The sequence below is a fragment of the Panthera onca genome, chromosome F2, assembly GCF_046562875.1.
Source record: "Panthera onca isolate mPanOnc1 chromosome F2, mPanOnc1 haplotype 2, whole genome shotgun sequence".
NCBI classification, from domain to species: Eukaryota; Metazoa; Chordata; class Mammalia; order Carnivora; family Felidae; genus Panthera; species Panthera onca.
The window spans coordinates 52861667-52879668 of NC_138356.1; the positions used below are offsets into that span (position 1 = coordinate 52861667).

The window sequence follows — 18002 nt, forward strand, 5'->3', positions numbered from 1 at the left end:
AATTATTTAAAATACAAGCAATTTAATAGGCTTATAGAGTTTGTCTGAATGTTTTAGTTGCTTCTGATATATTTTTGGCCATGACTTTAAAAATTAGATACAGTGGAAGATATTTCATAATAGTAGAATAATATATAGGGATATTTTATGCTTAAGATAACTAATTTCCATAGTGATCTTTTTCCCCTACAAACTGCGTTAAGTTTAATTTGTGAACTCAAAGTATGTAAGCTTTGGTCCCATACGAAACAAAATGATCACAAAATAGTTTTCCTTTCTCTCTGACCTGGAGGCTGCTTAGCTCCTATATATACTCAATCTCAGTTAAGAGTTTTCTTGAGTACTGAGTGTGGGATTTCTACTTTCACTGTCAACTTTAATCATTTATTTGAATGTTTCCTTCGTTCATCAGTTTATCTTGATTGTCAGTAAAAGATAATGACAGTTCTACTTTCACAGTGCTTATTAATTTTCTGTTCTTTTTTCTAAGCAACATCTTGGATCAAGATTACTTTTATATCCTGAAGAACTAAACTAAACTAAAATAAAATAAAGACACATATGGCACATGGTCATTTTCCCAAAAACATTATAAAAGAACCTAATTCATTAATGTTGAAGTGTTAAATAATCTCCCTTATTGACTATATTTTTTCCTATTTGGTCTTTAACCAAAAGAAATACAACCTATACCTACACTGTAGTGTTTGTAAGTAAAAATGCAGATAAACTAGTTTAAAATATCACCTTTATTTGTATACTCATATCTGTGTAACATCAACTGTGTAAGTAACTCATTATTTGAAAAAGAATGTAAAAACAACAAATAGTTATTTGCCTCTGACATGTTTTCGGTTTAAATAAAAATTTGCATCTGGTCAGGAAGAGTGCTAAGAAATAATTCTCCTAAGAATACTAGTTTTCTTAGAGCATTTCTTACACATGTTTGGTGAATTATTCCAATCCCTAAAGAAGATTATTTATTCTGAATATATTCTCCAAAAACTTAGAGGAAAACATCATTCATTTGAACCTCTTCCTACTCTCCATCAATCAAAATTTGTTTTAATTTGTGAAGGAAAAGTGAAAGAAGCATGAACAATAAAGAGCTTTAGATATAGCCACTCAGAATTTCTGAGTTCAGATTTTACACTTGTGTCAAAGTAAATATATAACCTTTTAAAAATCATTTGATTTCACTGAACCTCAGTTTATCTATAAAATGGAGATGGTGATACCTACTATTTATAAAAATGTGCTTATCTGTTTGGATGATGATACTGCTTAATGAAGGTGGACTTATTAATACCCTATTTGTTACTCAATACCTGTCTTCAAATAGAATGTCATTTTCATACTTGCTTTGTGGACAAAATATCTGACATCCATTGCCCTCTTTGAGATAAACTGACATATTCCATTCACAAAGCAATCGTAATTTCACTGGCAGGAGATGGGATTATGCTAAATGGATGAGATAAATCACATCATAATCATGTGTCCACCTAAAATACAAACTATATCACTAAATATAGGAGGTCAATTCCCAGCTTCTATTAATATGTATTTGCTATTTTGTCAGCTTTTTTTTCTTTCCTTTTCTTTTTCTTGTCAGCTGACTCTTGAGAGGAGATGAAAGGTATCAAACATGGTAGATGAAATATTATAAATATGGAAGGGATGAAATATTAGAAATACAGAGGGGATAAAGAAAGAAACCCTTAAAATTAAGAAAGTTTTATACTCCTTAACTTAATAGTTTCCTGCAAATTGGGAAAAGGTCCTTGTCATTAAACATTAACACTAATCTTTCAGACCATTTCACTGACCAAAAGTTGCCCCTAAACAATCTAAGCACCACAGCATGCATTTACTCATGTATATATCCTACCAATAGCTATGGAGCACCAACAACATGGATGTGCCCCACACTGCCGACCGTCAACATTCCATGGAGAACTGAGGTCAAGCAAGTAGATACACATTGAATTTTTTTCTTCCTTAATGTGTTTTAATCTCTCCTATTATGCAAAGGTGGATGAAAAGCATACCTGAATTCTACTTTGCCCCCATCCTGTCTTGTCCTCTCTCTTCTTTGGGACTACTTGAAAAAGAATGAACAGAAGGGAGTTAGTCTGGAGTCTTTCTACCTCATGTGCTTGATAGTTACAAAAAGCTACAACTCTCAAAGCCCAAGCATCTGAGTGGTCAGGCCTCCAAGATCAGGAAAAAAAGAGGAAGAGCCATCACAACTCTCTGCAAGTAGCAGTGTTTTGGCCTTGGACCAAAATACCAGAAATATTTTAATTAATAGGGACAGTGATAAATAAAATAGGAAGTGAGATAAGAGGCCATTGCCTGAGAAAAGAAGGCTTTTCTTCTCATTTTTACAACTCTCTTGAATGACCCACAAAAAAAAGTGCATGCAAATAATATTTTAAGTTCCAGGACGTGCTTTTGCTTTTCCAAGAAGGATTGTCCACAGATAAATCTAAGAGGGAGGTCATTAAATGGAACGGAAGATATATAGAATAGACAGCTTCACCCCATGTAAAGCAATTGTAAGCCCTTCTTTGTGTTTTAAGTTTTTAGATAACTAGTCAGATTCAATTAAGCTCTGTAACTTCAAGAAATGGTGCTTCTAAGGAGATAGGCAGGAGGGACTATAGACGTGGGATTCCTGGTCTGTTAACAGACCTGGGGGAGGCTAGAGAGAATTGGGCTATTGTGCTTCAATCAGCAGCAATAACCTATGTGTCACAGTCAATTTAACCACGGAGCTTTAGACTTAGGATGTGGACAAATGACTGAAACAGTACTTGAGAAAGGGGCGAACACGTTTTTGTATGAAAGCATTAAGGGTTTAGGTGCAAAGACTACTACAGAAAAAAAAATTTTTTTAATAGACTTAAGGTTTGAAGATTGACAAGAAGGGACACGGCAAAAGTTGCTATAGCTAATCCCACAGTTGGTTAAGATCATAGGTCACGGAGCCAAACTGCCTGGAATTGGAGGCTGACCCCCCACCACTTAGCCACTAAGTAAACTTGGACAAGTTACTTCCCTTCACTGTGCCTTAACTTGCTAATTTGCTATGTGGGAAAATTATAATGCCATCTACCTCACCCTGGCTTTTGAAGGTATTCAATAGATTAATACATGTAAAGTCCTTCCAAATGGCTTGATAGTTGGTAAAAGGGTTCAACATTTAACTATTACTATAACCCAGAACTGCCCCCAAGGAATAACTAATATTTACTTAACATTTGCCATGTGAGAGAACTTATGCAAGGTAATTTAGGTAAATTAACTTTACTCCTAGCAATCAGCCTATAATGTAGGTACTGTTATTACCTCAAGTTTACTAATAATACAAATGAGGCACAGAGAAGTTAAGAAAGTTGCCCAAGGCCACATAGCAAGGAAGTAGTATTGTCAAAATTCAAATCCAGGCAGTCTGGCTTTAGGTACAACACACTTCATCACTGCATAGCTCTCTCTTTGACATAGAAAAAACAGTGGACACAAACAATGCGTTTACTATCTATTTTAGTGGTTTAGGCTTCTCAACAACAGCGGCTGTAGTGGATTCATCACTGTCTCCCAGTACCCAGCAGACCACCTTGTGGATATTTGATTAGATAACTGGCTAACTGGCTGCCTGTCCTTTGTGAATAGCAGGTGTTTAGTTCTATGACTTATGCCTGTATTCGGAAATCCCACAACAGAACTCACTGCCGTCTCTTATGGAGCAGTCCTCTGGACACTGCTATAGTCCCACGATCCCTCACTGTGCTCCCAACCCCCAATAAAGGGACAGTCACTGGAAAACTTGTTCATTCACCCTCTCTCTTGCCCATCCTCTTTCCTGCACTTCCACGCCATGGCTGCCAGTACAAGAAGCATCACATAGGACTTATGGAAATAATGCCAGAGAAGAGACGGGGGATGAAAAGGAAAGTCAGGCCAGGAATGAGTTCCTTTGAGTCCTTTTGTCCTTCCTGCTCAAAGGACTGCCCCCATCACATATCTTTTCTGGTTTCAAGTCCCAGAAGTCTCCCCACTACAGAAGGAGAAGTAGGAGTTTGGAAAAAAGTAGGCCATTGGAAAGCCAGAAAAAATGATTAGGATTCTCATTTCTAACATAATAAGAAAGTTAATAATAAATTCATATAAGGCTTCACTTTGGAGCCCTCACTCCTCAGTATATCAAATGGCCGTGTATTATTCATCTCCAAAAAAAAGAGAACAAGCTCATCAGGGGCAATACAATTAAAGATGTCACCTTCAGATGATTGTCCTCTCTCAGCACATTGTGATATGTTGCAGCTTAGGTGTATTGGGAAAGTGGATTTAAGTTTGGTTTTATCTAGTCTTAAGTAAATTAACCTTCTCAGTCAGGATAAATGGCTTAAATAATACCAAATAATCTTACTTGCATTTTATTAATGTTTCAGCACAAATGAATACGAAATTGGCAATTCTGAGATTCCTTTTCCTGCTATCATATACTAGAAATAAAAACAAAGGTAAGCTAAGTTGACCTAACAGGAATTATTGAAAATTCTGGAAATATGTAAATGCCTACTTAAAATTCAGATCTCCTTTCACTATCCTTAACAATGAATTCTATTCTAAGTGAATATTGTAGTTTGAGATATTAGGTATTTTCAGTGTAATTCATGTTCTGAAATTTAAGATAAGTAAATGTAAACTATCATGCATTTGGATAATTCAGGAAATAGATAAGTTATACAATCTGCTATTAATTGTCCAAGAGTTATCTATTATCTTAACATATTTTGGTCATGTTAGGTATGGGTGGGCCTCAACATTCTCAGAGTCAAGAACAACCTGTATTTTTGTAACTTACACATTAACATTCTTTTTTTTAAATGTTTATTTATTTTGAGAGAGAGAGAGAGGGAGAGACAGAGAGAGAGAGAAAGCAGGGGATGGGCAGAGAGAGAAGGAGAGAGAGAATCCCAAGCAGACTCTGTGCTGTCAGCACAGACACCTACAGGGGGCTTTAGCTCACTAACCGCGAGATCATGACCTGAGCTGAAATCAAGAGTCGGACACTAAACCGAATGAGCCACCCAGGTGCCCTCACATTGATAATCTTAACCTGGCTTTGTAGATGGCAGAGTTGGACATTCTTACGCTAACTTGTCAAAAAAGATTCAAACTATCAAACATTATGTTTCTTCCTGTCTGCCAGTAGACTGGTTTTGGCAGCTTTACCTCACTAATATTTGATTATTTGGAAGTTTGATTGCAGTCATTCTGAAACTATATTCCTTTGAACATACAGGATCCCCTGATGAACGCCTCTGGGGGAGGAGCTGAGGAAGAGGGTCCAGGCAGGATCTCACTTTGGTTCCCTTCGAGCCCATCTATTTGCATCTAGATTATATATGAAGCTTCTACCTAATAATTTGCTTGGAAACGGGGTTCCACTGCTAAGAAGTATTTGGAATTTATCAGTTCATTTGTTCAAAAATAGTAAACCTTCAGTATATTATTCACATTTTAAAGTTATAAATATTCAATTTATTCAATAAGTTATTCATTTATTCAATAAGTATTTTTTTTTATTTAAAAAAAAATTTTTTTAACGTTTTATTTATTTTTGAGAGAGAGACAGAGTGTGAACAGGGGAGGGGCAGAGAGAGAGGGAGAGACAGAATCGGAAGCAGGCTCCAGGCTCTGAGTCATCAGCCCAGAGCCCGACGCGGGGCTCGAACTCACGGACCGCGAGATCGTGACCTGAGCTGAAGTCGGACGCCCAACCAACTGAGCCACCCAGGCGCCCCTCAATAAGTATTAAAACTAATGATTATTATAGCTCTGTTCTTATTATTTAAAAGCTGGGTAAAATTGGAAAACAAAGAGAAGACTAGTGATTTAGTAATAAGGATACAATTCTCACGTCTTGTATCTGTGCAGTTGAGATAAGGTGGATGCAAAGTCTGCTGGGTGTAGCAAACCTTTAGCCACAATAAATATCCACTGTATTTTAATATAGTCAATTACATATAAACAGTAAAGAGAAGAACAGTGTTAAAATGTTTTACAAAATCTTGGGATTATCTCTAAAGGTTTAGTAGCAAAATGCACTTTGGAGTTTTAAAATATTTATTCATTCTCTGAGAATGGAAACCCTCTAATAATCTTTAGGGTCTAGTACTATGATTCAACTCATTCAGGTTTCATGATCCTAATGAATTAGAATGATACATGTAACTAAATTTTCAGACCACCTTTCAAAATTATCATCAGCAATTCCACAGAAATATACAGTAAGTTTACATATTTTATACCAGTGAGTTTGGTGGCTTCCATGTACACATTACTGTTTCAAGATACTCACATCTTATTTGCATATTACTAGTATTTCAGCTACTGACTTACTTTAGGTACAGCTTGATACTTACGCTAATTTGCATGCCCTTTCAATAATTCAATACAAACTTAGGAACTACATGCCAATGCAGACCCATAATAAGTAACCTGTAGCCATGTAGCATGTATATACAAGTAACATTTATTATATTTGCTATACTCTATATTCTCCAGTACTTATCACTAAATATGCAAACGTCCAAATATGTTATTGATTAAATTATTAGCTGCCAGTAGGGTTATGCTGGGCTTTATGTTTTATACCATTTTCTCTGTTAAATATTACCTTTTCATATGTTTGAAGGAAGAAGTCAGGTCATTTGGCTAGGTAACCTAGACCAAACAAACTCAAAAACCTCTTACTTCTGCTATTTCTGTGTAAGAATTCGAGAAAAGTATTTGGTACAGAGTCTCAAAATATAAAGAAAAGATAATCCTTGGAGTGCTTCATTCTTTAGAAACATCTTTGATAAGGGAGGGGGCATATCTTTTGTACACTTTGTAAAGAGATTTAAACACTAAGAGGCCCTCCCTTCTATGACCATGGGGCCAGAACCAAAGGAGGTTTGGAACTTCCCAACTTCACAGCAAACGATAATCTTGTATTGGAACAAAAGGGGAGGATGACTCAGAATGTAATTAGGGTTGTGCATCTAAGCAAATGGTATTAAAAAAAGAAAAGAAGACAAGTCTCAGGAAAAGGATGCTGTTTCTACACAGAGACAAGGCCATAGCAGAATGAAAACAAAACCTCCTCAAGTAGCAAGTTATAGCACAGCAGCTGATAAACCTCTGTAAATTGTGCCTGAACAACCCACTTGTTGCTCCTCCCCTCCCATCATCTACACAAATGGGAATACTTGTAATGCTTATACCTAAAGCAAATGATAGAGGGAGGAAAGGTTTCTAAATAAATTGAACCTAAGAGGCTGAGCTGAAGCCCCAGTGCCATGAAAACAGAATGCCTCTGATGTTTTGTCAACATTCTTGCTGATGCCACAACCAACAGGTTGAAACAAGTACATAAAGCAAAGAACCCTGGCACCAAGGCCTGGTAAACCCAGATGCTGGTGATCTGCATTGTTATTCAGGTGCTTTTTCTGTTCTAACATGTATTTGCTTTTGGAATATTTCTCTGTCCACATAATGATGGGCAGAGGAAAGGAAAGACATGAAATTTCCTTGCCTGGAACTCCTCTAAAATGTCACCTCACAGCATGTCCAGATACCAAGCCAAGAAATGGCTTACTCAGGCTCTCTGCCAACTGGCATGGACCTAAAGATTATTTGACCTCCTGGAGGGCAATCTTTTTCCCACACAACAAACTTCACAATTTACCTTGCAATAGTCCCAATATTAATACCATATTCCTTTTGTGGTATAGGACAGGGGTCGGGAAACTTTCTGTAAAGGACAGGATATTAAATGTTAGCATCTGTGGTCTCTGTTGCAACCCCTCAACTCTGCCTTTGTAAGAAGAAAGCAGCCATAGACATTACATAAACAAATGGGTGTGGCTCGGTTTCAATAAAATTTTATTTATAAATGCATAGACAATTACATTAAGGAATGGGTGTGGTTTTATTTCAATAAAACTTTATTTACAAACACAGGTGGCAGTCAGGATTTAGTTCAAGGGCCATAGTTTGCTGATCCTTGATTTAAATGATGGAAATTCAGAAGATTAAAATTTGTCCTAGTACATAGTTAGATGGGTATCACAGGGAATATAGTTGAGTGTTTCATTTTCATACAAATATTTAATTATAGCCCAAATCTACTCATGGAATTCATTCATTTCTCTATTCATTAAAAAAAAAAAAAGTGTTCTTTCCAACTATGTTCCAGGTATTGTCCTAGAAAAGTAGATCTGCTATAAAAAATAACAGACGAAATAATAAATAAAAACTAGTGAACAAGACAGGCACAGTCTCTACCTCATAGAGTGTAAGGTTCAGGAGAATATCTTTTGCAAATATTTATTGAAGGTCTACTATGTGTTGTGTATATAGGTATACTACAGAGAATAAGACAGACAAGGACCTCTTCTGGCATTTACATTATAGGTAGAGGGAGAAAAAATAAATAAGGTGACAAACAATAAGCAATAAGAGGTCATGCTGTGCCACAAAGAAATAATACAGCATTATATGCCAAAAAGTCACTTAGTAGAATTCAGGAAGGTGGTAGGTAATAGTGCTCAGAAAAGACTTTCCAAGAAGATGACTTCTGAGCAAAGACCTGAATAAAAAGAAAGAGCCATCCATGCCAATATCTGGAGGAAGAATTTTCCTAGATAAGTAAATAGCATGTAAAGTCCCTGAGACAGAAATAAACTGGCCTTTTATAGAAATAACAAGAAGGCTAATGTCATTTGAGTAACTGGAATAAGGGAAATGTTGTAAATGATGAATCTAGAGGGGAATATGGGGGCAGATCATATATAGCCTCAATGTAAAGAATTTGCATTTTAGTCTTACATAATGAAAAACTGTAGGAAAATTTTAAGGAAAAGAATGATACATTCATATTCATTTCAGATCACATTGAACCAATAATTCCATATGAGATTGGTGCTACTTAAAAAAGGCTTCTGTGAAATGAAATGGTCAGGGGTAAAGAACAGTTGCAATCACCCATAGTAAAGGACCTACTTGCCCTGGTTCAAAAATCCTGCAATCTGCCAAGGCAGACAGTTTGAGAAGAGGCTTGCTTCTTCCTACAGAGAAATCCAAAAGACTATGATAGCTCCAACTGCCTAACTTCTAGGACTCAGAAAGGTTTTTCTGTCTTCTTGGATCTTTTGATTCTAAAATATAACAAGCAACAAATAAAACCTAACTATTCATTGAAAAGTTAATACAGGGGAAGACTCTCTACTTGGCTTGAAAACCAAGAGCTGATCTCAGATGAAGTTGGTAGGGACATTTCTACAACTGGATTTAAAAGACAATTATTCTTTTAAACTTTCTTGGCAAGTGCTATTTTTTCCCATCTTAGTGCATAAATTATATATGCATATTTTCTTCAAGTTTAGTGACAATTTTTTAAAAACATACTTATCAATTGTCCACTCATTTCACACATTCAGGAAGCACCCCTACAAGTGCAAATAAAACACAGAACATCCCCTCTGGCTTATTTTGCATAGTCATGAGCCACCAAAACAATGCACAGATGGGCGGTCATTTCCAATCACATAGATTCATATGTGCACATATTATACGCAAATATATGTCATTATTGTATGCAGTAAATTGTTGCCTACTGGCCTGGAAGTCCAAAATTATTTTTTCCCCAAAGGAAGGTCTAACTGACCCTCAAGTAAACTAGCACAAAGGATTTAAGCAAACTTTAGCCTCTAAAAGCAGTTACAAGCTCTCCTAATTTTCATTATTTTATTCTAGCACCACACACTGGAGCACCTGATGTCTTTTATTTAATATTATGATGGTAACAGAGATATTGTTCAAACCCTTAAAAAACATTTCAGATATATATGGGTAAAGAACTATTCACTACACTCAAGGGGACTCATACTCTGAGTCGGAAAACAGCCTCAAAACAAATAATGAAAACGACAGGAAGCGCAGTGCTAGCATGACACATGCAATGAACGTATTATGACAACATGGGAGAACTCAGCCTGGGAGGAGAAGTGGAGCGCAGGTACATGTCCTAGAGAAACTGGCAACAAAACTGACTCGAAGAATAATTAAGTGGACAAGATGGAGTGAAGGTACAAGTTTTTGAGATCCTAGATCACTGGCTAAATACAATTTGGATAATTAGTAACCACCTACTCCAGACTCAATATCGTTTTGATTAATATCAAGACAAAAGTAATTGTAGGATGTAGTGCTTGCCTAAATGACAACTTACAATCTAGTTAGGGAGGTAAAGGGTACACCCAAAACAAATTGTTAATAGTACATGGTAAAGTATAGATTGCAACACATAGACAATGCATCCATTTATTCATTCAACAAATATTTACTGTCTGTCTGCAAAGGACTGTATACTGTTTTAGGCCCTGGGGATATGGCAGTAGGCGAATACACAAAGTCTCACGGACGTCACATTCTAGTGGATATTAATATGGGTTAATATTGGTAATATAGGAGTTTCAAAAAGATGATTATAATTCTCTGAAACAAAGAATGTAAGTAGAGGATGTTATTAGTCAAAAATTGCTGTCAATAGAAACATTTAGCCAAGTGTTCCAGTAAAACCTTCTCACTTATTAAAATATTGTGGATGGCAATTCATACCTACATTTTCTACTAATAATCATCAATTCATCAATTTTATCTAATGTAAAATATTTGCAGTAGCTAGACCCTTGTTCTCTGTTACAAGGTATGTTTTTTTACTCAATTTATACTTTCAACAACAACAACAAAAAGACATCATTTGGCGAAGGCAAAAGACATACACGTATACGTATACATATTAGTGAACTTCTGGGATACAGGAGAAAGAAAACAATAATTCAAGAAGCACAAGACATAGTGACATTAAACAGTAGACATTTCTCTGTCAAAGAAAGGTAGAAAGGAATCAAATGAGAGTGGCAAAGTCACAAAGGCCATTTGTACTTACTGTTAATATCCCAAGACCTGGTCATCTCAGGTATTGGGTACGGTTTGCTCATAATTCTGAAAAGAACTATACAATTGAAGAGAGTTGAATCTAGATACACAGCCCAGGTGTTTTACCCAATGAAAGGGTGATTTTTGAGCTTATTATTTATATTGCTCTTCCCCATCTGACAAGTGAAAATAATGCTAGCAACCTAACTCACAATTGGTGTTAATTGACAGGTTACTATGTAAAGTTGATCTCCTTGAATGAAATCCATCATATCAAGAGACAAGTGCCAAAACAGTTCCAACACTTATGGTAAGCGACATATCATTTGCCCCCTCGCATACCTTATTTCTCATCTTGTTCAATGGCAAGACCAGAAATGAGGTGTGAGAGTGTAAGTAACAGCCAATGTCTTGTGAAGAATATTTGTAAAAGAATCCAGTTTACCAAACTTCATGGAAGGTATCAGATTAACATAAATTATCATCTGTCTGCATCTAGCATTTGGAACACACATTCTACATCAAAAACTTTCCTGGTAGTGATGCCATGAGCTGCATAATAATCACCATGCTTTGATTAATTATTTTGCTAAATGGATGATTTAATTGCATTTACACTGATAACCTCAGTTTCTGCACTGCATTGCTTTTTATCCTAACACAACTATTCGGAATCAAAATAGAAGTAGTACAACTTGCAGTATTAAGCATACTAGTTACAGTAAAAAGATTTCCATTTGAATTATCAAAATAAATACATTACAAGAAATTTAGAACCTGAAGTAAAAAAATCCTCTAATTAAGGGAAACTTGAGAGAGCTTTTTAACAAGTCCTTTGCTGAAAGAATTTATTTGGTTTCTTGATCCTCCTACCAATCGCATTAACAATGACAAAAGATATGCAAATTTAAGCAGACAATAGTCAAGCCAAATGCTCTGACTCATACCAACAGGGACATTTTCAGCATATAATCAGCTCAATTCACGTTAGCAAGGGTCAATGTAACCAAAGAATATTTGCATAGTTATGCTTGGCCATAATCTGAAAACTATGCCATAATCATTGACCAAGAACAATGCAAACAAAAATCAAATTTATTTCACACAATAAATTAACATACGAAACATGTGCATGACATAAGCCCAATAGAATCACATATTTACCTTATTGCTGCTGAATCATTGCATAGCAACAAAAAATATGCATTACTATGTCTGAATCACCATTCTGACTCTATGTTTTACATAAACAAAATATTACATTTTTGGTAGAATAGCTTGAGTGGGACAATTTGGGACTAAATTTCCCTCCCAGCCCCTTCAAATTATCCAGACTAATTTTAATGATTGAATTCTCATTAAAAACTAGATGGATGCTGTAATGAGAATAGTAATAAGCAATTTAACCAAACTAATTTGTTTACTATTAAAATATATTTTGCTAAAGATAAAACAGATATCCTATTACAAACTACTGCTACAATTAGTGCTTGAAATTTAAACTACAATTATCAAAAGGGTGCAGAATTTGGTTTGCTTTCTATTCTTCCGCCCCTATTGATCTTTTTCACCTGTAGTCTACAATAGGAAGATTAACTACAATTCCAGGTTTGGAAACTCTGAAACTACCCAGTTTCAGTTAACTTGTCAAATAAAGTATCAGTGATCTTAGTTCAGTCCCTAGTGGACAAAAGTAGAATAACTATTACTCGCATGATTCAGCAGGCAGTGCTCTAAGTGAGCGTGACAACTCGGGGGAAAACAGACCATTTGTCGTTCGCCCATCTTAAAGTGTTTGCTCTGTTAAAAGACTAATTTAAAGAAGACTGGACTGGCTATGTTCCTACCTATATGCACCAAATGAATTTTTAGCAAAGATCTCCAGGAGAGAAGAATTTTCACAAATGTGATATTGCCACCCTTCTACTGACATAGTTGAATACTCTTGTTATCTGCTGTTTACCTGTTACACAAACGGAGAGCAAAGAAAGAAGGAGCTGCAGAAAGTATGTTCATATTTTAACAGACATATTTTCAACAAAAACTTCTAAATGGTTTATAGAGAAAAACTGAATAAAATGTGCATTTTGATTTTTATAAATTGGGATTAACTGCATATTCAACATTACCATTCATCTGGATACTTCCTGCATGGCACTGTGGTTACCACAATGTCCTGAGAAAAGAGGTATTTCAGGACTATAGCAAAGCCTACACGTGCTCAGCTCCAATCTGCAGGTGCACGCTCTGAAAACAGCAACCACCAGCTCAATCTCTCCTTTCCCACTGGGCAAACAACCTCTTCCTGAGGAGTTCACATTAAAATTTATCTTCAGGATTTTCAGGGATGGAAAAAATATATGACATAAATCTGTCCTCTACTATTCTATTACTTGCTAAAATTAATTGTCTTTATATACTTACACAATTTCTCCAACCAAATATCATACTTTACACTTACTCTCATTTCATATTAACTTTACTAGAGGTTGAGAAAAACAAGTATTTGGTGACGATTCCTCACCCTAGCTGCACAAAATTCCTGGTGTGAAATTGATTTGATTCTAAATTAGTATTGTCATTATTTTCTTTTTTCACCAACTTTCTCAAGACACACAAGGCTTTTTGTTTTTTTTTCCAAGTTGGGCTTTGACAGAAAAATCAAGCTAAATTTTAAGTAAGAGGAAACCAGAAACATCATAAAATGTGCCACTGCTAGGCACATAAACGGGTTGCCACCCTACCTTCACAGGCTTGCACAACAAGCCTGAAAACCTTGGCTCACCCATGAAGTCACTGGGAGCCAGCCGGCTTGCATTTGCAAACACTGCCTCCCTCCCACCCCCACCCCTGAGCAAAAGGTAAACACACAAATGCCCCCCTAAGGAACTCTAAGTCAGCTGCAGTGCAGAACGGAAAAGGCTCTGTGCAATTAGAAACTGAAAGCAATCACTTACTTTTTGCAGCCACTGAGTATAATTTTCCATCACATGCTCCAGATGTTGAAGTTTCTGGGAAGAGAAATCCGGTTCCACGTGTGGAGCATCTCTCTGCAGAGCGTTTGTGCTGTACTGGTCTGTCGTACTCTCACGACAGTTCCCGTCGTGTTCTGGAAGAATGAAAGTGTAGGCACACTGCCCATGTTGAATCCGGTTATATCTTCTCCCACCGTTTTCTGGACTTCGCCGCTGGTTGCTGCACCCTATGTGAGTCAGAATGGCAGCGAGGAAAGCAAAGGAAAGGAAAACTGTCATTGTACTGCCAGCTCTCTCCTTCTGTGCCTCTCGCAAAAACTTGCTCCTTTCTTCTGACCTTTAAACTAGTCTTTATTTTAGGTAAAACTGCTTGTTTGACTTTATCCCCCTCAGAGAAAACTTTTGAAAAAGAATCACAGAAAACTAGCCATTTGTTAGCTTTGTTCTAAAATGTTAGTTTTTTTTTTTTTATTTCACTATAATGGTAGTTTCCTTGAGATATTTATTGCATAGTAGCTGAGATTTATTGTTTCCTCTCTGTGTGACCGTTCAGCGTAGAGCCTGCCTGAGTCAGCTGCGTGTACATATTCTAGACCCTTTCCCCTACCCTATCTGCAGCAGATCTGCTATTTTCTCCCAGACCTCAGTGAGTTTTATTAAGGTTGCACATCCAAGCCGAGCTGGAAGCAGGCAGCCTTTCACAAGATGACTTGACAGGAATGCATGAGTGTGCCCCTATGCTAAGGGTGGCTGATGGCTTGGAGCAGCGGATCGTCTTACAAATTGGCTAGATGCGCACGACCTCGATCATGTACAGCCCTCCCGCCCCCTTCCGCAGACAATTGCCTCCAGCCTTTAGAAGATCCCGGGCAAATCAATAAATAGAGCAGTCCACCTTAATACACTTTTGCTGTGCATGCTGACCTACTAAAACCTAGCAAACTAGCACTAGGTTTTTAAAGTTAGTATGTAATCGGGGAACTCTAAGAAGAAACATTAGCATAATGTCCAGTAAAATAATTTTTGATAATGAATGATGTCTGTATAAATATTTTACAAAATTATCCTTGACTCTGGGAAAAAGAATTTAAAAACATTTTTAGAGATGGTATTCTCTCCTTGTATTCACTCAGACTTTTAGGAGTTGGAGACAGTTATCAGGGAGGGTCAAATTAGCAAAACAAATTTTCATAACTTGTCACTCAAAGGAATGTAGATAGCATGTGCATATTAAGCAGAATAATCTGAGTATTTAGATTTCTGAGATAAGAATTTTAAATGAAACTATACCCCTGATCAGAACGCAGCCCTGTGTGCTCTGTGTATACAAATTGAGCAACTTTCTTACAAAAACAGTGTGGTTACAATTTAAAACAGTGGCCAGAGAATTATTAATTCCTGTGGTACGTCCTAAGCACAGATTTCACAAGGACCTCTTTGGTGTTGCTATGGCTATCTTTAACACTGGTATGGAAGTTCACCATAAAGTCTCCTGTGACTACACAGAAAAACTATCTGAGAATAAACATATATCAGGTGTGTCAATGGGCCAGCAAAGGGCTGTCTGGGAGAAATCTGTTTCCATTAAGAAACAAAAATTATCAGAAGGTAATTTCCCAAATGTAAGGTGTAAACATTTGAACAAAAGGATCAGTAAAACATAAAGAACAGGGTATAATTATAGAATTAAGGTTATGGCACTGAAATCTTTACTAAGTATGTGCAGAAAACAGGAATTACGAGCAGGGGCTTTCATCAAGAACTGGGAGGGATTTTCAGGAATGGAGCTTCTCAACGGCTGTCATGGTATAAAAACAGAAGCCACAGATGTTGACTCTTGTGTCCTCAAGGTACAGGTCAGTGGGTAAAGGGCAATAAGATTAGAGATTGGTGTGTAGGGAAAAGTTAGAGGAGAGGGCAAAACAAATTCCAGGAAAAAAATGTGATTTACTTAGGAGAAAAATATCGTGCCCAGATTTATCAGTCTTTCTCATAGCAAATAACAAATTTCTGATCTGACAGAAATGGAAGCAAATAATACCAAATATAGCAATAAAGCCCTTGAACTGCCTTTGCAGCTTCCTCCTTTAGTCGCATGTCTCTTTGTTGGCTGATATGTCACTCATGTGCACTAATAATAATGACATTTATTAAGAGCTTAATATTTTCCAGGTTGGTATTAAGCACTCCTTACATACGATCTCATTTAATTATCCCAATGAATCTGAAACATGGATATTATGTTTAATCCCATTTTACTGATGGGAAACCTAAGTCATAGCAAACCTAATTGGTCACAGCTCACATAGCCAGCCAGGGATGGTGCCAGTATGTCAAATCTAGTGAACCGATTCCAAGCCAGCCAAAAGGCTTCCAAAGGGCTCCAGCTGCACTGATTCACAGCCCTAAAGCAGACTAAGTGATGGTACTGAGAAGTAAAACAACTGATTAAAAACCAGTTTATAGCACCAAAGTGATTTAATCCTTCTTCTGTACCCAAAAAAAAAAGAAACAAGAGTGACAGGTAACCTGTGCAGTAGAGTTTTTAAGGGCCCACAAGGACAAAGTAAACTGGCAGATAGTCTAAAATCATTTTCCAAGTCTAAAATCATTTTCCAACATTGATGCTTTGAAAATTATTCCTGGAAAAAAGAGAATCCAAAACCAACACCTTAAGTGATTCATTAAGAACTAAATACAGCTGAAAATCAGCAAAAGATACAAGAGTGAGTGGTGAGGCTTCTATTAAAGTGTTCCTGTGTTTTTTAACAGCCAAGACTTACAATTCTGTTTCTCTATGTAGAGTGTGAGTGTGTGTGTGTGTGTGTGTGTGTGTGTGTGTGTGTGTGTAAGTTTCTGTGAATCTACACATGCTTGTTCATATACACTTTTCCAATCTGAAGAAATGTAATGAAGGAATGCACACTTTCCTGAGGGAAGAGTACACAACTAGGAAAGGGAGGCTTGAAAAGCAAGTACTTAAAAGGAGGGAGGAGACAGAGAGACAGAGACATTGATTTCTTTCTTTTCCAGAAAAAGAAAGAAAGAAAGAGAGAGAGAGAGAGAGAGAGAGAGAGAGAGAGAAAGAAAGAAAGAAAGAAAGAAAGAAAGAAAGAAAGAAAGAAAGAAAGAACAGACATGACACTGCAAGTAGTGATGTCAATCTGGGGGCGGGGGGGGGGGGAAGGTCTCAAGATAATTTTAATCAGCTGGAAAACACAGGGACATGTACAATGAACTCCTGTTTGGGGACTTCAGTTGAGGAACACTGGGTGCATTTGAGGATCCTTATGAGATGCTAAGGACAATATTCTTCCAAGGACGTGAACCTAACCAACAGCAATACTGTGGGTCGCTGTTGCTGACTATTCAGCCATTTAGGAGACTTCAGAATTTAAGAAGTAATATGAAAAACAACCCATGTTAAAAAAATATATTCCTCTGCCATACCTCCAAAAACGTTTAAAAAAAAGTTCTAAAGAACTAAATAATTGTATTCAGTTGAATACTGAGGTAGCTTGATCTTGAAAGCTTTGTATCCTTGCATTTTATTTGCATTATTAGAGCTCTAGAATAAGGAGGTTTATGCTTTAAATTTCTGATCTCTTATCTGTAATAGTCCTAGTAAACATTAGCCTCATCCAGAAATTTCCAGTGGGGCAGGGAACACCATTTACATGGAAACTTGATGGCCCTAAATCTGTCCTAACAACTAGTCACCGTTACTTCCTTCGGGAACCTTTCTTAATTTCTCCAGGCTTAATAAGTGATTCTGATGTGTTTCAATAACCTTTTTTCATATCTCCATAATGGCACTTTTTACACAGCTTTCTAATTATGTCTTTTTTGGCTTATTCCCCTCTCTAGCTGTGAGCTCATAAAGTAATCTCTTTCATCACTGATTTCCCAGCACTTACTATGCACTTTGGTTGAAGGAATGAAAGAACAAATGAATGAGTGAATGAGCTAATTCAATTACTTCTGTTACATTTTGAAGGTGCGGGTGAGTCTGCCTAGAATTGGGATGAA

General features: G+C 36.7%; 1 protein-coding gene across 2 annotated transcripts in view; it reads right to left on the reverse strand.

Annotated features, from left to right (window-relative positions):
• ANGPT1 (angiopoietin 1) overlaps positions 1-14988 on the reverse strand; it is a 242241-nt gene extending 227253 nt beyond the window's left edge. Inside the window, exon 1 of one of the 2 annotated variants that reach the window (XM_060611147.3) lies at positions 13956-14988. In XM_060611147.3, the coding sequence (XP_060467130.1) occupies positions 13956-14252 (297 nt within the window). In that variant the 5' untranslated portion in view covers positions 14253-14988. The remainder of the gene's footprint in view (positions 1-13955) is intronic. The other variant, XM_060611148.3, reaches the window with a different exon arrangement.
• Positions 14989-18002: the final 3014 nt, after the last annotated feature.